This window comes from Gorilla gorilla, chromosome 16, assembly GCF_029281585.2.
Source record: "Gorilla gorilla gorilla isolate KB3781 chromosome 16, NHGRI_mGorGor1-v2.1_pri, whole genome shotgun sequence".
Lineage (NCBI taxonomy): Eukaryota > Metazoa > Chordata > Mammalia > Primates > Hominidae > Gorilla > Gorilla gorilla.
In genome coordinates, this window is record NC_073240.2 from 90,522,269 (window position 1) to 90,546,251 (window position 23,983).

Genomic DNA, 23,983 nt, shown 5'->3' on the forward strand with positions numbered 1-23,983 from the left:
TAAAAAAATACAAAAATTAGCTGGGCATGGTGGCAGGCGCCTGTAATCCCAGCTACTTGGGAGGCTGAGGCAGGAGAATTGCTTGAACCCGGGAGGTGGAGGTTGCAGTGAGACGAGATCACACCACTGCACTCCAGCCTGGGCAACAGAGCATGACTCTGTCTCAAAAAAAAAAAAAAAAAAAAAAAAATTAGCCGGGCATGGGAGTGCGTGCCTGTAATCCCAGCTACTCGGGAAGCTGAGGCAGGAGAATCGCTTGAACCTGGGAGGCAGAGGTTGCAGTGAGCTGAGATCGCACCATTGTACTCCAGCCTGGGCGACAGAGTGAAACTCCACCTCAAAAAAAGATGCTTCTCTTCTGGCTCTAATTTTAGTCCTGCCTGCCCGGATCAGTTGGAATGGGCAGGGAACAGGGTTGATCTAAGGAGTTCCAACAGGGCCCCATCTTGGACACAACCTCTGGGAAGATGGTTCACTTCCCACTTGGTCAGTGAGGTCGATCCGTGACTGCTTCGTTGCCCTCTTCTGCTGCCTTCACCCTCTTCCATCCTCTACCCTGCCTTCCAGGGCCACAAACAGATTACTGCATACCAGCCCCTCTGGAATGTCTGCAGTTCCTTATTTTCCAGAACGTGGCATGTGGAACAAGTCTCCTGTTTCTCTCATGGCTCCAGTTGCAGAGCCTCTCTGTATTTTCAGGTCTGTTTCTTTATTCTGTTGTCCTCGTGGAGCATGGTATGTTCCCTTCCTAAGAAGGTTTAGAACTCCCCTTGAGGTAAAAAGCTGCCTACATTTCTGTACGTTACATTTGGGTGGTTTTTCTCCCCAGTCTCTCCTGACTCAAGTCTTGATTTTCTTTTGCTTTATCAGAATCTTACATTTTGGTTCCTTTTATTAGTTCTTCATCCCTCTCCAGGAGCTCTTTACTACCCAATAATTTACAACACAGGGAAGTGTTCTGTGACCCTTTAAACCCTTCTTGAGCATGATAACCCATTGCACATAAAATATATCTGGTTTTGGCTTTGCTGAGTAACGAAAATAAAATATATCTGGTGATTGCCTGTAAGTGGGAAGACTGCAGGGCCCTGCAGCAGCCTCCTCAGCTTCCTCTCCTTTATGGGATCCTTCTAGCTCACTGGCTAAAATAGAAATAGAAATGAACATTCCTGCTACCACCTTGACAGTCCCCATTTTAACCATTCTTTAGTACCTCACCAGCCCCTTGGCTGACCCACTGCAGTAATAGTCCTGCCTTCAACTTCCATGTGCCAGCTCTAAGAACAACAGATTGTAAACCTCTCAACAACTAAAAAAGAAAAAATATCTGAGGATTACAAAGCATCACATTTTTTCCCCATCTTCTAACATCTGTTGCACAGATAGTCCTGTTTACTCCAGACTTGGTCCTCATACCCTGTGTAATTACCTTCTAAGAAAATTGCCACTAGTTGGTGGGCATGGTGGCTTAGGCCTGTAATCCTAGCACTTTGGGAGGCTGAGGTGGGCAGATCACCTGAGGCCAGGAGTTCGAGACCAGCCTGGCCAACATGGCAAAACACCGTCTCTCCTAAAAATACAAAAATTAGCTGAGTGTGGTGGCACGTGCCTGTAGTCCCAGCTACTCGGGAGGCTGAGGCACAAGAATCACTTAACTCGGGGGGCAGAGGTTACAGTGGGTCGACATCACGCCACTGCACACCAGCCTGGGTAACAGCAAAGCTCTGTCTTAAAAAAAAAAAAATTACCACTAGCATGCTAGCTCTATAGAAAAATCATCAGGAATAAGAGAATGTGTTTCTATTTCTTTAGAATAAGAGTAAGAGCCTGAACTATACGGGAGAGAAAAAGGAGAAACCTGCTGCCGTTGCCACAGCCATGGTAAGCTGCTGACACTGACCGTTAAAATATGGTTGTTGGTGAACCTTGAAAACATTAAGCGAAAGAAGCCAGTGACAAAAAGACCACGTGTTGTATGATTCTATTTTCATGAAATGCCCAGAATAAATAATCTAAAAAGGCAAACTAGATTAGTGGTAGCGTACAGCTGGGTGGGTTGGAAGATGGGGAGACTGGGGTGACAGCTAAAAAGGGTATAGAATTTCTCTTGGGGGTGATGAAAATGTTTTAGAATTGACTGTGATGATGGTTGCACAACTCTGCAAATACTGAAAAAAATACATTGTGAGTGAATTGTATGGTATATGAATTACAGCTCTATCAAGCTGTTACAAAAAGGTGTGTGTATTATATACATGGCTGCTTCTCAACTCAGGGATTTTATGATCAGATGGAGCATCTTATTTTTCCTCTGAACCAAAAACATGTTTTATTCAGGAAGCACCAGAAAATCTTGAGTTGAAATAGAAATAGTAAAATAACTTACGCTACTCAATTGGGAGAAATTATTTTTAGGTAAAGTTGGTGAATGCAAAAGGTGCTCCCTAAAAGATGTGTAAGAGTCAGCGGGGGTACAGGAAAGGAGGCACTTAGTACATTGCTGGCAAAGGTGAAAATTAGTACAGCCTCTCCAGAGGCTTAGCAATGACTGCTGAATCCCATTCTGATGTAACAGTTTCACTTTTAGGATATACAGGCCTGTGTACAGGATGGTCCTCACAACGTTATTTATAAAAGTGAAATATTAGAAACAAAGATATCCATTAATAGAGGACTGGCTAAAGAGGTTATAGTATATTTATACTGGAGAGATATGAAAAAAATAAACATCTAAATGTTCAGCTCTCTGGAATTAACTCCAAGATAATGTTAAAAAAAATTTGTACAGTATCCTCATGGGTTAAAAATACACACACACACACACAATGTAGGACCTACAAATTACAATTCAAGTTAGGGGGAAAGATATATAATCCCAGCAGTGAAAATTCATACCCAGACCAGAACAAGGAAATAGAGCTAGGGCCAAAATAGGCTTAAGAATATCAAGTCAGAAAAGCAACTAAATTTCTACAAGTGATCCTGCCCTCCTCAGCCATTCTCTAGATAACAACAAATACTGGAATTATAAATGAAATGGATCAGTGCAATTATCTCTACTGGCATTTGGGTCCTTCCAGATTGAACTGCCAAAAATTTTAGATTACTGGTATGCAAGTACAACTGCATTTGATTGGGAGACAGACTAGTTTTCCCCTAAAGCCATACAGTTTTGTAAGTGATAGCTTCAGAGGAAAACTTCAAAAATTGTTGAACCTGAAATTTAAGTCTTATGTTCTTTGCCCTTAGGCCAGAGTTCTTCGGGAAACCAAGCCAATCCCTAACCTCATCTTTGCCATTGAACAGTATGAAAAATTTCTCATCCACCTTTCTAAGAAGTCTAAGGTAAACATTCTCTTATTATGTGCTACCATTCCCATTTACCTTCTTGACAGATCTGGCAAACTAAAGCAGCACAATGGAGGAAAAGAGACTCTGGGCCATTTGTGTGTTTGCCATCCCTTTTTTTTTTTTTTTTTTTTTTTTTTTTTGAGACAGTGTCTCATTCTGTCAGCCAGGCTGGAGTGCAGATTCAAGTGATCCTCTGGCCTCAGCCTCCAGAGTAGCTGGGACTACAGTCATATGCCATCATACCCCACTAGTTTTCTGGGTTTGTTTTTGTAGAGATGGGGTCTCACTATGTTGCCCAGGCTGGTCTCAAACTCCTGGCCTGAAGTGATCCTCCCACCTTGGCCTCCCAAAGTGCTGGGATTACAGGCATGAGCCACCACACTCAGCCTCTTTGCTGTTCTTGATCTGATGACCTGAACCCCAGCATACAGAAGGAAGTGGGTGCGTGCTTGCTTCAGGTAGAAATGGAAAGGTTTCTCAGAGGTGAACTAAAAATGGCGTAAGCTGTTCTGGCAGGACCTATGAGTAGGGAGATGTCCCATGCTTACAATCTTGTCATAGGTGAACCTGATGCAGCACATGAAGCTCAGCACCTCACGAGACTTCAAGATCAAAGGAAACATCCTAGACATGGTTCTTCGAGAGGATGGCGAAGATGAAAATGAAGAGGTCAGTGCTGGCTTCTGTCTGGAGCCCAGCCACTCTTCCTAGCTGGTTAGCAGCCTATCTGGGAGCAGTCACAGATTAGTGGAAGGGCAACAGAATGGGAAAGGGCTAAAAGGTGACCAGGCAAAGATGAGAGCCAAGGACTCTCAGAAGGGTTGTAAACTTTGGACCACACAAAATCCTATGAAGTTGCCCCGACTTGTTTGATAAACACTTCCAGGAAGTAGGTGGTAACAAAACAATGTCCTGCTGTGGGTCCTCTTCCTGTTAATCTTTTAAACTACTGGATGATGACCAGCTATAGCAGTCTGGCTCAGAAACTAGTTTACCTCTCATGTCATGCCCTCATTCAAAGGCCACTCATTAGTTTGGGTTAAGGCTTCTTCCTTCAATTCATGCCAATGTCTTATCCTTTTCCCTTGTGGTTTGTTCCTCTCCCTTTACTCTTACCAAGTGACAGTACCGCATCCCCATCCCTGCACCATCTTTGAAACAGAACCCAATGTTTCCTTACTTCTAGCACCTAAGATTTTCATCTTAGGTTTGTCTAATAAATAGCAAGTCAGTAGCCCACTCCCATTTCAAAACTGGAAGTTTACAATACAAGTGCCCTGGATTTCAGAATTTTGAACATGCATTCTTCAGATGATCACACTCCAGGCTCTAATGTACCTGGCCCCATCCACTCTCTTTACCCACTTGGCAGCTGCACTCAGGAGAGTCATGTAGCATTTTGATGTCAATGGCTTCTTCTCTTGTCATTTTGTCCCATAAGTATCCTCAGTATAGCAAAAGTCCTAAAAGGAGGAGGTGGCACTGTCTTATTACTCTACACTTTGGAGGACTCCTTCCTCTTCTTCAACATAATTACCTCCTGTGAGTGGGAAAGGGGGGAAAGCATGACTAACACAGGCTTTGATGAGAAGATAGTCTTTTTTTTCCTTCTTTTTATTTCCACTGCCTTGGAGCAGGTTTATCACATTAGAGCATTACTTCTTTCCCCTTCTAGGGCACTGCATCAGAGCATGGGGGACAGAACAAAGAACCAGCCAAGAAGAAAAGGAAAAAATAAATGAAATGCCTGAGTTAATGTGAACTTTGGGGCTTCTGCTTCATTTTTACCCAACAAGCAACAATGCCCCTTGTCCTATAGTCCACACCGATGTTGGCATCTTGGTTCTGAACCCACTGAATTCAACTGCACCTTCAGTTAGAAGGAATCTTCTTGGCAGGTCCTGCTACTGAAAAATGGCTGGCCTTAGGCAAGCCCTTTTGCAAAAAGCACAGCTGAAAGCCTGAGTTTGGGAGCCTGCACCACCCCGATGAAGCTCCACGGGAGCAAATACAGAGCCTCCAGGCAGTGCTATGGTCCAGGCTGGCTTCGTTTTTCCAAGGACCCTTTGGTGAGTTCAATTATCTGGTAAATATCCAGCGCTTCACCTGAAAGATAGATAGTGCAAATTGGTTAGGATGCCACCTCAAGAACTGTAACTGAGAGCTCAGAAGTGAGCAAAGGAGCTTAATGCTAAGGTCAAAAGGAGAGTGAAAGGTTGAGAACAATTGCCACGAACGGTAATGTTACATGTTAGGAGGGTCTGTTTTCTTTTCATATAAGTGTGTCTTAGATACATTTTAGATAGATAATAAGCTTTCTGATTTACTTGTTTGGTATTTAAAGCACAGTTTGTTTGTCTGTCACCTATAGAGTGCAAGAATGCACTCTAGAATAAATCCTCTTTAAACATTTCTTCTGTGGTTGAAGTAGGGGACAGGTACACGTAGAATATTTGAAGCTCTGCTGTCTTCATTTTTGAAACATCATATCACATTCACTCTGGACACAGGGCACCTTATAAACTGAAATTAGCATAGAATATAGCCTGAGTCAAGAGTGGATTCTCTGGGGCCCCAAGTTTCCTGTTCTCCAAGACCCACTTTCTAGTCCACCTCAGATCCTATGTGTATGAGGAACAAATGTGTTGTGCTCACCCTGGGGAATCCCGTATCTCCTTTCCATCCCAGTTGGGTTGGAAGGGGTTTTACAATCCATGGTCACTTCCTTCCTGAGGCACCGGTCAATATCAACTGCACTGAAAAAGGCGACTGACTGGGGCAAGTCATTCAGACCCAGCTTGTAGGCAAACATGCACCTGAAAGAGACCCAATCTCCTCTCATAGTCATGCCCCTCCTGTGAACAGACGCATCACTCCTGGAGCAATGACCCCACACCCCTTAGAGCAGGGCTTCCCCTGGACCAACACCCCATCTGTTCACTTAGCTAAGTCAAGAAAGGTGAAGGTCCAGCACTGTTTTCCATCCAGCAGCCTAACCTCCCAATGAGATACTGAAATGCAATTATGGACTCAACATACTTTTTTTTTTTTTTTCCAGTTTGGTACACTTTATTAATATACGAAATCACTTCCAATTGGGCCAGAGTTTGAAGCATAAATGAGGACTTTTAGCTTTGTTAAAGCATAACCTCCCGGAGATGATGATTAAGAGGGCAATGGGAACAATGTTGAATATTGTAAACATCTGTTATTTACCCAATAATCAGGATAGATCATGGTTCCCAAACTGGTTCTGAGTGGCAGATCAACATGGAACGGTAATATTTAATTCATCCATATGAACTAGGAATTTTACTACAAGAAAATACAACTCAATATATAATATATATTTTTTAAAATCACATTTGAGTGTCCCCATTAACAGTGTTTTCTGTTAGCAGTCAAATAACAAACTTTTGGCACTTACTTAAGAAAGAAAACATTTATGGTAGAAAGAAAAACATCTCAATTTTCTATGAAATGAGAAAAGGCTTCTGTCATTTGATTTTCAAAATAGAAAAGTGTGAGTACCACTCTTCGGAACAATTCCCCTAACCTCATTGCTTCTTTAATGATCAGTCTTGGTATTTCACATTTTCAAACCCAAGAACTCTTTTTTTTACGAATTGAGGCTAGTCTTTTTAGGACTTCTACAACTTTTTAAAAATTAGAAGTAAATAAATAAGCTGAAACATTCATTTCTAGGGGGATGAAAACTCAAAACTGCCCAGTCTGGCCCAAGGAACGCTCACCCAAAGCCCCACATAGGAGCACATGGCCAGGCTAGAGGCCATGGGCCCCGCATACCTGGTCAAGAGGTTGGTGATCTGCAAGGCCAGGGCAGCGCGGTAGCGGTCCTCCTCCCGCACCAGGTAGCGAACCTCATCATGGATGCTGATGCAGAAGCGCCCATCTATGGCAAACTCTTCAAACAGCCACTTCATAGCCACAAGCATGAGGTGTAAGTAGTCAACAGCAGAGCTCTGTACCACCCAATTCACACGGCTGGTCATAAACTGGGAAGGGAAGGTGGGCAGAGGTGAAAGGGGCTATGCTACATACCAGTTAACTCTAGGGTAGAAGCCCCAAGAGAAGCTTCACTCTGGCCCCACCTACAAACATTGGTAAGGTCCACGGGGAGCTCTGCCCTGCCCTCCCTGGGGCCCCTCTGCCCATGCTCCAAAGGTAGCAAGATACCTCTTCCTGGACAGCCGAGGGCTCCAGGGCTCGGCTGATGCGGCAGCCTAGCACCGGGGTACGTGGTATATCAGACGTAGCAATGCTCTCAAGCTTATTGAACATTTCTGACTCTGTGCCCCCCTTCCATGCCCGTTCAGCAACCACCTCCCACTTCTTCCACTGTGACCTAAGGGACCAGAAACAGAGGGCAGACTGTCTTTCAGCATCTCAAAGCTAAAAAACAAAGCATCCAAGCTCTTCTGGGGCAAGTCCAGACCCCTCCCCTCCATCCTTAACACAAAGAAGGTTCTTACTTCCTTGCAGTTTCTCTCTGGACCTTGCGCAGATCCTGCAGGGAAATCCAGCCACCCTCAGTCCTGTCCACTGGGAGGTGCAACTCCCTCACCAGCCACTCGCCCTCATCCGACAGCCGATACCTGGGGGCAGTGTTATCACCATCATTCCATGGGAGTGCTTCCTGTGCCACGCTAGTGCCTTGGCAAGGAATGTTCACATATCACTTCAACTTTTAAAAACACTGGCATCATGCCAGTCCCCTAAAGGCTTTTATTCAGAGGAAGAAACAGGCTCAGAGAGGCTAAGTGCCTTGCCTAGGATCATGGAGCTAGAAAGAGATGCAGCCCAGGCTTTTGTAGCCCCAAAGCCTGGGCCACCCCATGGTAGCCCAATAAAGGACAAAGACTCCAGCACAGGAGGCACCACTATTCCTACTGTCCTGTTTCTTTAGACACTGAATTGCCCAATGACCAACACGGGCCTTTTATTCAGGAGGCAGCAAGGGCCATCACTCTAGATTTGGGGGGACAGGGGTAAGAATACGCCACACCCCGAAGGGGAGGGGGCATTTGTTGAAGCAGAAAACACAACAGCCAGGCCTGGCTTACCCTTCTCAACTGCCACAACCCTGGACAACTCCCAGCTTCCATCTAACCTGCAGACCTCACAAGGCTTGTCGCCTGAAGGCTCCAGAGACACGTCACTCACTTGCATAAATGGTTTCCCCACCACCTGCACCCACAGTCCAAACTCCTGTGACACTTTCAAAGGTGTCCACAACTAAAGCCCCACCACCTTTCTCGCCTCCACCAGCACACGCTGCTCACGGTATGAGCCTTACCCGACCTCACTTTATCCACTGGACGATACTCAGCTCCCCTTTCCTGCATTTATAGTCATCAACCATTATATCATTTATCACATACTTAACTTTTAGTTGTTCACGAGAAAGTGAAGTTTGCACAATGAGCCAGCTAATTAAATGTGGACAGTGTACTGTACCTCAGGAAGTTGCACCTCAATGTTTTTGGAACCCTCCAGAGAGTCTGCTAAGGCCCTGAGCACACAGTATGCAGTACTATCAGAGGAAACAAATTGGAGAGCTAGGCTAAGTAACCTGGAGGCCTGGTAATGCTTTCTCCAGTATCAACATCAGCCTACATGCTCCAGTTTGCCACAGCGCCCTCCTGTCAACTCCTGTCTTCCACCCACTCCATTTGCTCTCATTCCCTGTAGGCATCTAAGTTTGCAACCCCTGTATTATTGATTATGCAGCATAATCAGAATTGTCAAGATGCTACCACTTGGTAACAGTATACCAAAAGTATAGCTTTACTCCCATGAGGAAAAACTGTTTAAGGCTGACTATAAAGCAACCAAATGTCACAATAGGACAAATCATCCTGGAACCAGGTTACACAGGTGTGGAAGGAGAGGGGCTAGGTGAGGGTTCAAGTAATGGGCAGGAGATAGAACAGATGGGAGTACTAAAGGACAGTAAAGCAGGCCTCGGGTCCTGGGTGTTAAAGTGGATGGGAGAGGGACCCTCACCAGCGGAGGCCCTTGGTGGCAGCGTACATCTGCTGGGCCTTCTCAGCTGCCTCCTGCTGTGTGAGCCGGTGGTTAAACTGCATTAGTAAGCGCTCAGCAAAGGGCTGCCCAGCACCATAGATGCGGCCGTAGTTGAAGATTTTGGCATGCTCACGGCTGATGCCCACAGTAGTGGCTGTCTTACTGTGTAGATCAGTGCCCCTGCTCTTCCTGCCCTGCAGTGTCATCCACCCAAAGGCTGTGCAGCCTGGAAGACAAGCAGGAGTGAGAAAAGCAGCTCAGGAACATTCTGCCCAATGTTCATCAGAACTGTCAATATGCTACCTGAGGGGCTGGGCTGCCCCAACCCCGGCTCCTGCTCACCATGCATGCCGGCAAAGTGGGCGTCTCCAAGCACAGCTGCAATCCACAGCTCTTGGGAGTCCACATCAGCACCCACAAGGGTGTAGCCAGGTGGGGCCTGCACCATGGCTTTCAACTCACTGCCTACTCGGTCAGGCTGTGGGAAGAGTGAGATACCCAAATGAGACTCCTCCTACCCCATTCCTGGAGCCAGAGTTGACTGAGAAAGAGCTAGAGCCTTTCCTGAGGGGATGGCTTTAGAGAATGCCAGACAGCACTGCTGAAATTCCACAGTTCCAGAGATGGCCACCTATCAGCAATTGGTGTGACAGGTAAAGAATCTACTCTATGCCTAGCGCTATGCCAGACCCCTCACCTACATGGTCCTATCTAAATTCCATGAGAGCTGTAGCTATTACGCCTGTCATTGTCTGGCCAGGAGCAGGTGCCCAGAACACATTTACTGAAGGAGTGGACAGGAATCGTGAAGCCAGATTTGACTAGAGTCCTGCCTGACCCAGATCACAGGGTCCTTTTCATGATCCTCACTAAATACCTAAAGGCCCTTGGAGCCCAGTTTCTACAGACCTGGGAGAGGAAGAGCAGGGGCCAGAGGTGCAGAGGTCACATACCCGGGCATTGCTGGCGGTGAGCCATGTGGGCTCCACAGCCCGGCGAGTGATGGTGCCGGCAGTCACCACTTGGGGCAGGATGGCCCCATAGAGGCCTTCCTCATCATAGTCGGGGTGCCTGGTGGGGTGCAGGGGAAGGAAATGGGTCTTAGCAGGTTGCTTTGGCCTTAGGACCTACCACCTCACCTCAGTTCTCCTATCCCTACAACCACTCAGCAGACCATACCTGATCACAGCACGGGGCAGAGCTGACCTGGGCAGCCACACCACCATCTGGGAGCTGTGGGGACAGACAAGGTGAGGCTCAGCACAGCCATGGGAAGCAGAATCTATCCCGCATCCCACCATGGCCTTCACCTGCCCACCTCCAGGACTGCTATACTCCATTACCCAGCCTCACTAACTGGACTCAAGGTGAGCCCTGGCTCAGCCAAGACCTAGGGCCCTATGATACACCAATCAAGAGCATAAACCATCTGGGAACCGGCCAGGCCTCCGAGCGAGTTTCCGCTCCTCTCCGGGGGGCATCCATGAGGCGCTCCTTCCACCAATGCCTCTTCCTACACACAGGCAGACTTCACCATCCCAACACCCACTCTGCTCGCCAGTGTGCTGATGGCCACAACCACCTTGGAAATGGCCTTCAAGATGAATACATTTGCCATTCCAGACTAGAAGACCCAGCTCCCAGCCCCCAACAGGGCTTACAGGCCACCAGCTCTCCATGGTCCTCAGCCATATCCCATGGCTCCAGCAGTTACACCAAGAAGTTCTGTTGGAGCTACGAAGGGCTCTCATGGTCCTACAGCACCATTCTTTTTACATTAACAGGGAAACTGAAGCTAGAGGGGAGACCTGCCCAAGGTCCATGGCACCAGGACCAAAAGTAGCCAGGCCTCTAGACCATAGTCAGGCTGGCCCTCTGTGGGAATCCAGGGTTAGTCAGGGGTCCCTGGGTGGGAAGAGAGGGGAAAGACATCCCAGGACTCCTCCCATGGTGGCCCACCTGATACGTTTATGGGCGTTCCTCCAGAAAGAAATCATTTTGTTGATTTCCAGAGCACGGGGCCCACTGGCACCTCCTGGGCCAGCCTGCAGGGTGCCATCCTCCATCTTGGGCAGGAAGTCCTTGGCAAAGGGGCTTCCCACATTACAGCTATTACCATCCTGGACAGAGCAAAGGAAGCAGGGGCTGGAGGCAGGTGGCAGACCCCTGGGTGGGGAACCAACGTGAGTACCTGCACTCCTCCCAACACTGAGCCCAGAACCTCAGCAGTCTGAGGCAAATCCCTGATTGTATTACGCACGCGCGCGCGCGCACATACACGTGCACACACATGCCCCCTAAGACACACAGACACAAGCAAACCTGGCTCCCTGCATAATAACAAATCGGCAGAACCTATCATGTACCAGATGTCATACCAAACATACGACGTGCCCCATGTCATTTAATTCCACCACCATGCCCCTTGCCACCCGACTTTCATTAGAAAAACAAAAGCTGAGAGATGACAGTATGTGCCTGAAATCACACTCTGTCCCACTACTAGTCATTCCCACAAAAAGGATAGTCTCAGGTGTGTCACTCTGAAGGCCTGCTGTGGGCCTTGAGCAGAATGAGGAAACACCACAGGACAGGCCATGACCCAGGACACACCTTGTGAGGCAGCTTGAAAAACCAGCAGCCAGGGATGTCCACGTCGTTGTAAGGTCCATTGCCATGGTGATAGCTGGGCTGGGTGTCCTTGGGACCACCACGGGCAGTCTGTGAGGGCCACACACCTATATCAGGCCCTGCTCCAGCACCTGCATTCAGCAAGGGCCATGGGGTAGGGGGTGGGAAAAAGGCCTGAAACTGTCGTCATCAGCTGGGAAATGACAAGATGGCCATGAGGTCTCAGGCTTTCTCCTTGGCCTCCAACACGTGTGGGGCCTCCCAGGGGCAGGGTGGCATCTCCAACCCCCCAAGACCTAGGGAACTCTGGCTGGGAAGAACTAGGTGGGCAAGAGGAAGCCCTTTCCACCCAGCACCCACCCAGAGAACCCCTGAGCCGGCGCACCGCTCACCAGAGCTAGGGGTTGACCTGGCACTGCAGCTCGCAAGTTGTCCATCTTGGCCTCAGCCTCCACTTCTAAGTAATCCAGTTCTTCTACCTGGAGCAGTCCAAGGACCAAGGCAGTGAAGCAGGGGACTGGGTAGGCCCCAATCCACCAGCCCCTCCCTGCATGGTACTCAGACACTGCAGGCCAGTCTGGGGTGAGCCACCAGTGCCAGCCTCCCACCCAAAGGCTGCCCCTTCCCTGGGTGGAATACAGAGACCTCCCCTCCCCAAAGCTCAGGTTCAGAGCCTGCCCTCACCGTTTGCCATATGGCACTATTGTCAGTGAGCAGGAACTCCTCGGCCAGGCCGGCCTCCTGGGGCATCAGCTGCTGCTTCCCCTGTTCGAGACAGTGCTTCCTGTACAGGGACTCGATGGCTCTGGGCAGAGAACAGTAGCAGCAGCAGCCTCTGATTACCAGACGCCCGCTCTGGGCCAGGCAACTTGCTAGTGCCTTCCACAATTCCCTTTGTTTAGTCCTCAGAATCAGCTCTGAGGCAGAACCAGATAGCACTTTCCCGGGTTTTAGACAGGGATTGATTGACAAACTGAAAATGACAGCACCCTGGCAGCAGGCTGGGGTTCAAGGCCTTGTCTCACTCAAATCCAAGTTCCTCTTACATTACAGAGCTGCCGTCTCAAGAGAAGTTCTGAGAGCACAGCAGCGGGAGGACAGGACCCAAGGCCCAGCTGCAGGCTGGCTCCTGTCCGCTCACCTACCCTTGGGCTCAAAGGAGCAAGGCCAGTCTTATCCCCTTTGGTCCCATGGCCCCATAAGAGACTCAGGCTGCCCTGAAGAGCCAGGACTCTTAATTCTGGGCCACTGTAAGTTTCTCCCCAACACCTGCTTGTCTAAAGCTCAGGGTCTGTAATCTTAAACAAGTCAACCAAGCCTTTGTCAACTACAACATGGGGATAACCATTCTAGCTCATGGGACTCCTTGGGGAACAAATGAGGGAAGCACTGCTTGCTTGGCCCATAATTATCACTCAAATGATATATACACTTTTTTAAAAGCCCATCTCCCTGCTACGTGTAACAGCCCTCCGCATGTTCCTGTGAAGGCAGCTATGCTTCTGGGCCCAAGAGTAGGGCCTTTAGTCCTCCCCACTGTGAACATCTCAACATACTCCCTCCCAGGGCTCTGAGATCCAGAGGGTAAGGGTAGCCATGGAAAGAAAAACCTGAACGAACGTGTGTGCGTGCGTGTGTGTGTGTGTGTTTAAATTTTTTTCCTGTTTTCCCTTCCTCTGAACCCAGACTCTTGAACCCAAACTCTTTCCACTAGCCTGAGCTGACCAGCCAGGGGAAGGGGTCCCCAGGCTCCAGCCCCTTCCTCCCCTGGGCCTGAGCCTTACCTGTAGGGGCAGACCACCCCAGCTGACTCCAGGGTGGTACCTGTCGGCAGCTTGGCCACGTTGTCCCGCCGCCCAGGCACCAGGTAGCCCCAGCCATGACGCTCTGAGTAATGCAGAGGGAAGCCATCCCAGGTCAGTGCCATGAGTTTAGGTGTGACCCGCATCTGCAGGCTGAGGAGGCTGGGGCCCGGGGTCCATGCAGGGTCGTCTAGCCGGGGGCAGAGCTTCCGGTACCATCTACGTCCCAGAAGGAAGACAGCAGTGTCACAATGGTAAGGGCAGTTGTTGGGGGGAAGGTTCTGTCTCTCACAATGTCCCCACCCACCCTCCAAAGCCCTGGGGCTTTCTGGTGACCCCAGCCTACAGCCGCCATCCCCTCCTCTGGGATGCTTTAGCCAGGACCCCCATGGAATCCTCTAGAAGAATATTTCAAAAGCAAAGACACTAAGTCAGTCCCACTGGACTAGTCAGAAGCCAGGACGGGCAGGGCTCCTTCCCAAGCTCCATTTCATCCAGGGTAACTGACCAGAGGAGGGAGCAGATCTGCCCTCCCCACCCCTCTAGAGAAACACCAGTCCTTCTGGGTGCTCTCCTGCAGGCTGTTCACCAGAGTTGAGCCCAGGGTGAGACTAGCAAGGCACTCAGGACACTTGCTCTCAGGGTCATGCAAGTGCAAAGCTGGCACCCTGCTGCTCACCCTGGCTGCCCTTTTTCTCATCTCTGCCACCCTATGAGGCTCAAAGGAAGGGGCACCTTCTCAAGGAAGCCTTCTTGATTTATTTCCCCAGGCAGAGTCAGAACTACCTATGGACACTAGCTGCACTGGCTGGTCTACGTGCCTGGCTCCTCCTAGGAAAAACAACTACTGGAAAGGAGGAACTATGCTCCAGCGTGTACACCCAGTGGCTGCCACGGGCCATTGCACAGCAGGTGCTCACAACACTGTGCTGAATGAGTCCAGTAAGCCGGTCCAGAGTGAGCAAATGAGAATAGGACTGGAAGACAGTGTGACTGAATGGCAGCAGGTCAATAAGTATACATGTGCATGATGCCTCTGTGCCAGAACCCAGACCAGGGCTGTCCTGAGAATGGTGCAAGGGTAGACTCTAGATACACTGCTGGGGGTGGGCAGGGCTCACCCAGGGTGTCCAGGAAGGTGCTGGGGCCGCTTGGGCAGGAGCTCTGTGGTCCCCTTCAGCTTCTGCAAGCAGGCGCGGGCCATGACATCTTGTTGAAACTCCTCCTCCTCACTGCGGGGGCCGAGGTCTGTGAGGGTGGGGGAAGACAATCAGGAGCAGAAGGAACTCTCAATAAGATCTGCTCCCACCCGCTCATCTCCAGAAGGCTGGAGCAACCCTTTCGAAGGACCCCCTCAATCACAGGACCTTCCCGGAGACAACCCCTACCCTACCCTACCTCCCGCCCATGCTCCCCACCTTCCTGATCCATGGGATCACCAGGGGCCCCAGCCCCCTCGATGGGCAACTTGCTGGCTGTGGCTGGTTCCTTCTTCACCTTCTTAGCTTTCTTCTGCTTAAATTCTTGCAGGTCCCACTCCAGGTCCCAGAGCCAGGGGTCTTCTTTGTACCTACAGAGCCAGTCCACTAGGGCAGGGCTAAGGCTAAGCCGAAGGCTAGGCCGCCCACCTGCCAGTCCCCTGCCTAGATCCTGCCCACCCAAGGCCTGGCTACCTCTCTCCTGAGAGCAGCTGGCAGGCATCATTGGCCAGATCCATCAACGACTTCTTCATCTCCCGCTGGAGCTCCTCATAAGTGCCCTGTGCCTCTGCCAGGTAACGCTCCCAGTTCTGGTTGACAGGCAGGTAGGAGACACCCATCTCCAGCATGCCGGCCAGAGTCACTGGGTGGGGACACCTTGGAGGCAAACACCAGGAGCTGCCATAAATGACCATGGGAGGCAAGACTGGCCCAATCCCTGAGCTGGTTTAGCAAGCCTCAACCCAGCCACTGACATGGCACAGCTCAAAAGTCAAACAGACAGGGCATTAAATCCCAGCTCTACTGTTACTCATCCCTGGGTAAGCAACCCCATCTCTCGGAGCCTCAGTTCTTTCATCTATAAAATGGGAACAATATCATCCCATCCTCAGGGGTAATGTGGGAAATATAGATGGCAAAAGTGAAAATGGCTGCCACACGTGGAGTAATGACTCTGTGCCAGGCACTGTGCTAATAATCCCATACATGAAAAACATCATGCCTGAACCTCACAACTTAGGTGGTAAAACAAGTTGACCTTTAAACAACACGTCTGGATCGTGCAAGTTCACTTACACATTTATTTTCTTCAGCCTTAGCCACCCGAGACAGCAAGCCCAACCCCCGCCCTCAGCCTACTCAGCGTGAAGGATAGATATCTTTATGATGATCCACTTCCACCTAATGAATAGTAAACATATTTTCTCCTCATGATTTTCTTAATACATTTTCTTTTATCTAGCTTACTTTAAGAATACAGTATATAACATGTATAACATAAAAAATATGTATTATGTTTTCAGTAAAGCTTCTAGCCAACAGTAAGCTATTAGTAGTTAAGCTCTGAGGGAGTCAAAAGTTATACCCAAATTTTCCTCCCTTCTTTTTTCTTTCCATATCTTTGGTACAAATATACCTGAATTTTCAGCATACAAGGGTCACTTCATAAGACAGACTCATTAATAAACATAACCACGCTGTATGTGAAGCCCTTGGCTAAGGATCTAGTTAGAGAAGGTGCACAGTAAAGCAGGACCATGCACATGAAACACAAGCACAACTCCATGGCCCTCCCCTCCAGGGCCTCTGTCAAATCCAGAGTCCAGAGCCCAGATGGACACCACTGGACAGAAGGGCTCCATTCTTTCAGCCTAGAAAAGCTAAGGTCCCCAACCTGAGATAGAACCAGCGCCACCTGATTACAGTGGGCCCGGGTACCAGGAATGCACTGACCCCCCAGAGATTCCCACATGGGCTCCCCCTCACCTCTCCAAGAAGAGCGGTAGCTGCTGCTGGAAAACCTCATGGGTGGCCCACACGTCCTGGGCACAGTACTGCATCAGGTCCTGGCACAAGGTGACAGGAAGGCGCAAGGTGGGCAGCCATCCCATTACCACCAGCAGGTCTCAGGGTCAGGCCTGGCAGCTGCATCTCCCCAAGTGCAGCTAGGGGTGTGCCACAGCCCATGTCCCCAGAGCCCCCTCCAGCACCTTACCTGGAAGTTCTCACGAATGTCCTTCATGGTGCCCTTCACAAACAGTTCTCGAGGCTCCTTCTCTAAGGGAGGCCCCCCTACATAAAGTCTGTGCACCTCTGCCAGACTGTTGACACTGCTGATGTCCAGCCAGTCCCAGGATGAGATCTGGGGAACCAGAGCAAGGGACATGGCAGATCAGCCTGGCCTCGGGCCAGACGGGCTGGTGAGCGGGGGTCCCAAGCACTACGCTCCTGCCCACCGGCAGTGTGCTCTCACCGCTGGGCCTCTTCCGGCTTTCCTCTGGGACTTCTGGCCTTGCTTTGTGGGGGGCTGGACCTTGTGCTTGCCCTGCTTGGCTGCTATCCACAGACTGCGCTGGAAGCTGCTTAGCCCTGAGATGGCCATGTGCATGCTCATGGTGTCCAGGAAACGCATGCGGGAACCCTGAGGAGGAGGAGGAGGAGAAAAGGGAAGGGAAGGAGGGAGGCTGCAACTGTGGGGCCAGCCCACCACTGCTTGGTGGTGTGGACCTCCAGCCCCACCTCAGCTCCTCAAACAGCCTCCCCTCCCAGCACACAGCCTTCAACACCAAATACAGAATCCTCATGCTTGTTCATGCTTGCCCCATCACCTGTAAGGGGCCTGCCTTCCCAAATCCTAGCCACCCTTTAAGATGCAGGCCTGGCTCAATCCCAATGTGCAAGTCCTTCGCAGCTTCCAACGATAGCTCTGAGCAACGTAGATACAGAGTGGCCAAAATAAAGCCTTCAGGGCTATCTGGTCTGGCCCCAACCCTGCCACTCAAAAGCTTTGTGGCCCTGAGCATGTCAACAAGGCTGTCTGAGCCTCAGCACCCTCAGCTATAGGGTAAGGTTGCTCTCTCCTGCCTGGCCTATCTTCTAGGGCTGTTGTGAAGATCCAAGGAAAAAACACTTTTCATAAAATTAAGAATTGCCACTACTATACACCAGGCAGAGTGCTGAGTGTCTGACATGCAGGCATTGTTCCAACCCTCCCATTAATCCTATGATATTTCTGTTATGTCTGCCTTTTTATAAAAAAGGAAACTAAGACTTAGAAATGTTAAGGCGCTCACAGTAGTCATCAGTGGTTAAGGCAGGAAGTGAGCCCAGGCTGTGGCTCAAAACCTTCAAGACCCATGCTAAGCTCTAAAATGCCACAGAGACGAAGGCCATTATTACTTTGTGACAACTTAGGTCCTATACCAGGCTTTCCCGGGGACATAAAACAGCTAGGCACAGAGACCAGAGGCACAGCTGGTCAACAGATGGGCCTTGTGGCTTCAGCAAAGGCAACAGAGACACTTGCCAGGAAAGGAGTACCTTCCCTAACCACTGAGATTAGGGCTCCTGGCCCATCCCATGCCAGAACCTGCAGTTGGCCCCAGGAACCTTACCTGGATCAGGTACTGCTCCCTGATATGAGCTCGGTCAAAGGAAACATTGTGCCCCACCACTAACTGCTCCTGCCAGTCTCTCTGGGTGGGGCTGCTGGCACCAGCAGGGACCTCCAGGGGGATGAGGTCAGCCGGCGACAGCTGGCTGGTCCAAGAGTAACGCTCTTCCACCAGCCGCTGGCTGCACCAGGAATACCTGAGGGAGGTGAGAGGCAGGCAGGTTCACCATGGAGACATTAAACTTCCACTCCACAACACCCACTGCACACCTACCACCACATGCCAGATGGTGCATTGGCAGTTGGGGACACAAGTGAGACCAAAGGGTGCTCCTAACTGAAACAGCTACAGGTCAGGTGTGGCAGAGTGGGTGTGTGTGCTGGCGGGCAAGAGCTACAAAAGCTTCTTTAAACTTCTGCACATAAAAATGGAACTACTGGGCTATTAGACCTACGTGCAGGTATTATATTACAGCCTGGGCTATCGAGGTGTTTGCTAGGCCCAGCGTTCACTGAGTCTGCATCTAGCTCTGAGGTTTTATGAACATTATCAACCCCTCATGTCTACAGGCACAAACCAGCTACTGTTCAAAGTACTAGTAAAGGAGATAGACAATAACAGAACCCAAGGTGGAGATTTAATTGAATTGGCAAAAAAAAAAAAAAAAAAAAAAAATGACAAATGCTGTACACATGTACAGGATGAATCATCTCACAGCTGAAAAGATTCTGGGGGACAAAGAGCAAATCACACACCTTGGAGAAGCAACCACCCTCAGTGAGAACCAGGGAAAGTGCCAGAATGAGAAAATGTATGTGTATGTGACAGGGTTGGGGTGGGAGGGATAGGGGATGAGTGCTGCCTGTTGGGGGCCCGACACTGATTCAGGAAAAGGCTGCAGTTTGCTCAAGATCCACAAGGCTAGGTGTAGGGGAATGGCCACTGAGGAAATGCCTGTTGCAAGCCACAGATTATTCTAAACAATCAAGGCCCACTCAGCATCAAAGTGAGTGACGAGACCACGTGTGGACAACACAGCTGCGAAGGAGCTCCTTGCAACCTTTATGGAAGGGAAAAAGGAGTATCTGCCTCAACAGATTCAACACATATAAAACTAACTTCTTTCAAAGAGAAAGCAAAAAGAGGTTCCTAGTTTTAAACCTGACAAAATCTAGCTCATACTCCAAATGGTGAAAATAAGCCAAGGGACTGAAAGAAATCCCCACTCCCCCCCCCCCACATTTTAATTCAGCATGTCAAAGCCCTTAAAACAACGCAGACAAAAAGGCTAAAGAATGCCAAATCTTTGAGGCCATGGTGGTAACAGGGACTTTGGTTACAGTAAAAAGCCACACTGGTGTCAAGATGCAGCTCTGCAGCTGTGCATGAAGCCATATTATAAACTAGTGATTAAAAAGAAATAAGCCAAATTTAAGATGAGTAGGGATCCATGCCATTAATACTAGTTTTACTGTGAATCTTAGAAAAATGCTGATGGCCGGAGAGACGTCCCTCTAGCCTGATGGCCGAAGCCCTTACCAACAGCCTTTGGGAAGAAGCTGCCCTGCGGGAGGCTCATAGCTGACTAAGGCTTCTCCTCCCATTGTAAATCGTGGGCTGGTCAGGTACCTAATGTTACTCAGCTAAGGGGCAGGGGCATGCCCAGATTCAAAGTGGACCGCTATTAGGGCACCATGTGGTACCCACCCCCACCCACCAGTCAGACTCCCAGGAGGAAGGTCCCAGCATGAGCCCAGGCCTTAACAATGACTTCTGCCATCAGGTCAACTAAGCAATGCCCTGAGTACCACTGGCAAGAATGGAATGAGAATGAGGGCAGAGCGGGAAGGACAGGGAGGGAAAGGAGAGGTAAAAGGAGAGAAAGAAGGAGGAAGAGAAAAGAAAAGGGGACTTGAGGTAATTTGGCCTAAAATGACCGACAGATCAAAAAACAAATCTTTCTTGTCACTGGTTTCCTAATTTTCTTTCAGCCACCAAAGCCTACTTTATCTTTTCAAATGATGGCCGGTATTCCCCTTTACTTTGACCATCAAGTTACATATTCTAAGTAGTGTGATTCTCATTGTAACTGGAACTCAATCAATGCAGAATCATCTAGTTTTGCTCTTTTCAGCCATTAATGCCTACCTTATCTATTTAGCCATGTTTTCACCATTTTCAACTGCATATTTAACATTTCGCAGCTTTCTTTACAAAGATGTAGCTTCCAATAGGAATAAAGAAACTGCCAACTTTTTTGCTGGCCATGCCTGAAAGCATTAAGGTTGTAAATAGTATTTTAATCCTGGAATGAAGAATAAAAAAAGGGGAGAAACAGTACTGCCATCATTGTTTGAAAAAGAAACTTGGGTAGCACTTAGAAAGTTATTTAAAAAGAAAAGAGAAATTGGATATACTTGTTTGGGACCAAAATGCCTGCTTGGAAGGCTGGGGGGAAGGAAGCAATGTTTCTCAACTAGGGGTGGTCAACCAGATGCCTGAGACCTCAAGGGGGCATCTGGAAACGTTGGCGGCGGGGGCAGGGGGGCGGGGGGGTGTTGCTCTGGCGTTTATGGGAAAGGCTGGGGATGCTAAATGTCCTATACTGCCTGGGACAGTCCCACAAAAGGGAGCTTTCTACTGCCCAAAATAATTAATAGCTCCCCAAATAGAAACACTGTTCAAATGACTTTTCAGACTAACTTCTCATGACGCTATTAGGAGAGGGGGTAAAGGCACCAAATCACGGTGATCTTAAGTGGCCTCCCGAAGGTCTCATGTACAGCGCTCTACTGTGATTCTCTGCATGGCCTTTACTGCCTGACATTTACTTGGATATTTGCTTACTGCCTGTGATCTTCCCACCAGAAAGTGAGTCCCACATAAACAGGGGTCTAGTCCTAATTCAACACATCAGTGCTCCCTACGTGAGCACCCAGCACATAACAGAACCTCAGAAAATGTTCACTGAAACAAACTATTAAGCTGGGCCCCCATGCCTGCTTATGTCCCCAACCCTGCCCCTACTTACCAGGCCGAGGGGGATATGGCCACCGCCAATGTGGGGCAAGTTCCCTCTGCCAAGCAGACCTCCACGTCGAACACCAGGGCCCGCTCCTCGGGGATGGCCACGGGTACGGCCTCCCCCTCGGGGCCGTACCGGGTCCAGCCCTCCGCCCAGGCCCAAGCCGGGGGCTTCGGGGGCAGCTGGGCCTGCAACAGCAAGTTGGCCGCCTCCAGGTAGGGCAGGCTCTGCTTCTGGGCCAGGAGGCGGAAGTGCTGGTCCAGGTTGTCCCCGTAGAGGGGCGGCAAGCGCAGCTCCACGTCGGGCAAGGGCGCGGCTGGCTGCCCCCAGAGCCCGTGCTTCTGCAGGTGCTCGACGCTGCGGCGCACCGCGGCCTCGCCAGGCATCTCCCCTCCTTGCCCGAAGATTTGCTCGTGCAGCCCTCTCGAGAGCATCTGGATGTCCAATGGGTTGTGCCGCAGCTGCCCGCCCTCCGAGGATAGCACTTGCGGCTGCTGAGGCTGCTGAGGCTGCTGTTGCTGCTGCTGCTGCTGCTGCCGCCGCCGCCGCTGCCCGTCGCTGGGGTCGGACGCGGGGACGGAGCTGGAGACCCAGCGCCCCGGAGCTGGAACCCGCCCTGGCCCGACGGTGGCGCCGGCCACCTTCCTCCAGAGCAGGCGGCTCATGGTTGGTGCAGGGACCCCCACGCTGGGAGTCAGAACACCTGGCTTTGGGCTCCAGCTTGGCTGCTTTTACTGGCTGGAAGACGTGGAGAGAGACACGTCCTGTCTCTGCTCTCCTGTCAGTGAAATGGGTTTGACCATGCCTGCCTTCCACCCCAAATCCTAAAGGAGACAGATAATATAAAGCGTTATTTTACCATATATGTAATAGGTGTATTCATAATCATCATTCCTTGAGCATTTACTGCGTCCCCAACACTGTGCCAGGCGCTTCAGTTGCATTTTCTCTTAAGCCTCAAAACTTGGGAAACGTCAATACCCCTCCTGGGGGAACCGGGGTCCACGCAACTTCGTCAGTGAACCCACGTGGGGAAGCCGAGGGCAGCGAGTAAGAGAGCAGTATCTGGAGTAGGGCGACGCGGTTTTGAACCCCGCTTCTGGCTCTCTCGCGCTGTGTGACCTTGGGCAAAGCTCCTTAGGCCCTGATATCCTATTCTGTAAAATGGGGTTACGGATTCTGCCTGTCACACCGGGCTGCTGTCTGGGGGACACAGGGCGCCTATGTCGTGCGGCCCTGCTCTTGGCAAGCGCTCGGCAAATGGTGGCTGCCATTACCGCGACCGGCGCGGCCCTAGGGCCTAGCGTCGAGAGGTGCCAGCGCCCGGATTCGAACCCGCAGGGTGGGCCGCCGTCCCCCGGGACCCGGACCACGGCCCACCCGGCCGACAGCGTCCTGCAGGGGGTGTCGGCGGCCACCCCCGTGCGCCCCGCCGCCCGCCTGCGCCCGGCAGAGGCGCCGCGGTGCGCCCTGGGACTAGCCGCCGCCCTGCTCCGGGCCTCGCTCCCTGACTGGAGAGGGAGGGGCCCCGCCGTCGCTCAGCGACCTGGCCTCCCCGCCGCCGAACCCGCCGAACCCGCCGGAAACCTCGGTCCTCACGGTGCTTCCCGGTCTGCGGCTCCCCCGACCCCAGGCCCACGGCACGGCGTCCCCCTTCGCGCGGCCTACGCAGCCTCGGGGTAGCGTGTGGCCTCCACCCCGCCGGTCCGCTTCGCTGGCAGCCGCAACTTCCCGTCTGCACCCAGCTAGGTCCCGCGGCTACCCGAGAGGCAAGCGGGAGACTCCCAGTGCGACCAATAGGAGGGCCGCCAATGGAGCGGTCCGCCCGCGGGGGGAGAAGGGGGACTTCTGGGTGAGCTCTCCCTGCGGAACGCGCGAACCAAAGGCCAACCTCCCCTTCTCAAGGAGCAGGTGGATTGGTCCCGAGCTAGCTAGTGGGCGGAGGTGACATCTTTATGTGATGCTCGAGACACGATAACAACCGATTGGCCGCGTGGCCTAATGGATAAGGCGTCTGACTTCGGATCAGAAGATTGCAGGTTCGAGTCCTGCCGCGGTCGCAGGGAGGTTATGACTAACTTTTAATTTATTCCTCCCTCAGGAACGAAGTGTTGGGACAATGTGAACGTAGTCGCCGCCGATTCTCACCGCACTTCAAAGATGTGAGAACGCCAAGATCCGCGGAAGTAACCACGCCCAGCAAGTCCCTGCGAGATTGTTCGCCTACGTGTCTCAGCGGAGGCACATTTCTAAAATGTACCAGGTCTCTCGCACCCCGACGCAGGTGGAGGAAAGTGGAGAGGGAGGGGCATCCTGTACAGAAATCTCAATTTATACTCAATTGATGGTTGGCAAGAGTTGGGACTCGCAGCCAAAGCGAGGCTCCTTCCCTCGCCCATCCGGTGCTGCCTCCTCGTCCAGAGCAATTCGAGGGGTAAAAATGTTGCCTTCCGTTGAACCTGAATTTGCCCGCAGATGCTATCCTCTGGCCCACAGCGCGGCTGGAGCTTGTCCCCTTCCCCAGCTGTTTCC

At 50.7% G+C, this 23,983-nt stretch overlaps 2 protein-coding genes and 1 non-coding gene across 19 annotated transcripts in view; 2 read left to right on the forward strand and 1 right to left on the reverse strand.

The window, feature by feature from the left end:
• The window catches only part of FANCI (FA complementation group I), a 72,177-nt gene extending 66,413 nt beyond the window's left edge, over nt 1-5,764 (forward strand). For all 16 annotated transcript variants that reach the window (XM_019010950.3, XM_063698818.1, XM_019010953.3 and 13 more), the window contains 4 exons: nt 1,813-1,881; nt 3,250-3,345; nt 3,913-4,020; nt 5,027-5,764. In XM_019010950.3, the coding sequence (XP_018866495.1) occupies nt 1,813-1,881; nt 3,250-3,345; nt 3,913-4,020; nt 5,027-5,089 (336 nt within the window). In that variant the 3' untranslated portion in view covers nt 5,090-5,764. The remainder of the gene's footprint in view (nt 1-1,812; nt 1,882-3,249; nt 3,346-3,912; nt 4,021-5,026) is intronic.
• POLG (DNA polymerase gamma, catalytic subunit) lies at nt 5,303-22,973 on the reverse strand. Of its 2 annotated transcripts, XM_055362943.2 has the most exons (22): nt 21,458-22,972; nt 18,427-18,622; nt 17,286-17,453; nt 17,028-17,174; nt 16,799-16,878; nt 15,506-15,688; nt 15,251-15,402; nt 14,954-15,080; nt 13,815-14,051; nt 12,715-12,835; nt 12,423-12,509; nt 12,013-12,120; nt 11,359-11,519; nt 10,579-10,632; nt 10,353-10,470; nt 9,742-9,877; nt 9,379-9,625; nt 7,845-7,967; nt 7,549-7,717; nt 7,159-7,367; nt 6,007-6,167; nt 5,303-5,457 (listed from the first exon to the last, which is right to left on the reverse strand). In XM_055362943.2, exons 1-22 carry the CDS (start codon nt 22,114-22,116, stop codon nt 5,381-5,383), a joined length of 3,720 nt encoding a protein of 1,239 aa, XP_055218918.2. In that variant the 5' UTR covers nt 22,117-22,972; the 3' UTR covers nt 5,303-5,380. The 2 variants fall into 2 exon arrangements, with proteins under 2 accessions (XP_055218918.2, XP_018866503.3); XM_019010958.4 differs by lacking the exon at nt 6,007-6,167 and having other exon boundaries at nt 5,417-5,457; nt 21,458-22,973.
• A 465-nt stretch (nt 22,974-23,438) lies between these two features.
• Nucleotides 23,439-23,511, forward strand: TRNAR-UCG (transfer RNA arginine (anticodon UCG)). Its single transcript has one exon. It is a non-coding gene; the product is annotated as a tRNA-Arg (tRNA).
• The last annotated feature ends 472 nt before the right edge of the window (nt 23,512-23,983 follow it).

Bases quoted from the DNA above. Each gene is read 5' to 3' on its own strand.
- POLG (XM_055362943.2), bottom strand. From the start codon at position 22,116: ATGAGCCGCCTGCTCTGGAGGAAGGTGGCCGGCGCCACCGTCGGGCCA. The intron at 16,879-17,027 runs GTAAGGTGCTGG...ACCTTGTGCCAG, and splicing joins ACATTCGTGAGAACTTCCAG to GACCTGATGCAGTACTGTGC. The intron at 15,081-15,250 runs GTGGGGAGCATG...CCACCCTCACAG, and splicing joins TGATCCCATGGATCAGGAAG to ACCTCGGCCCCCGCAGTGAG.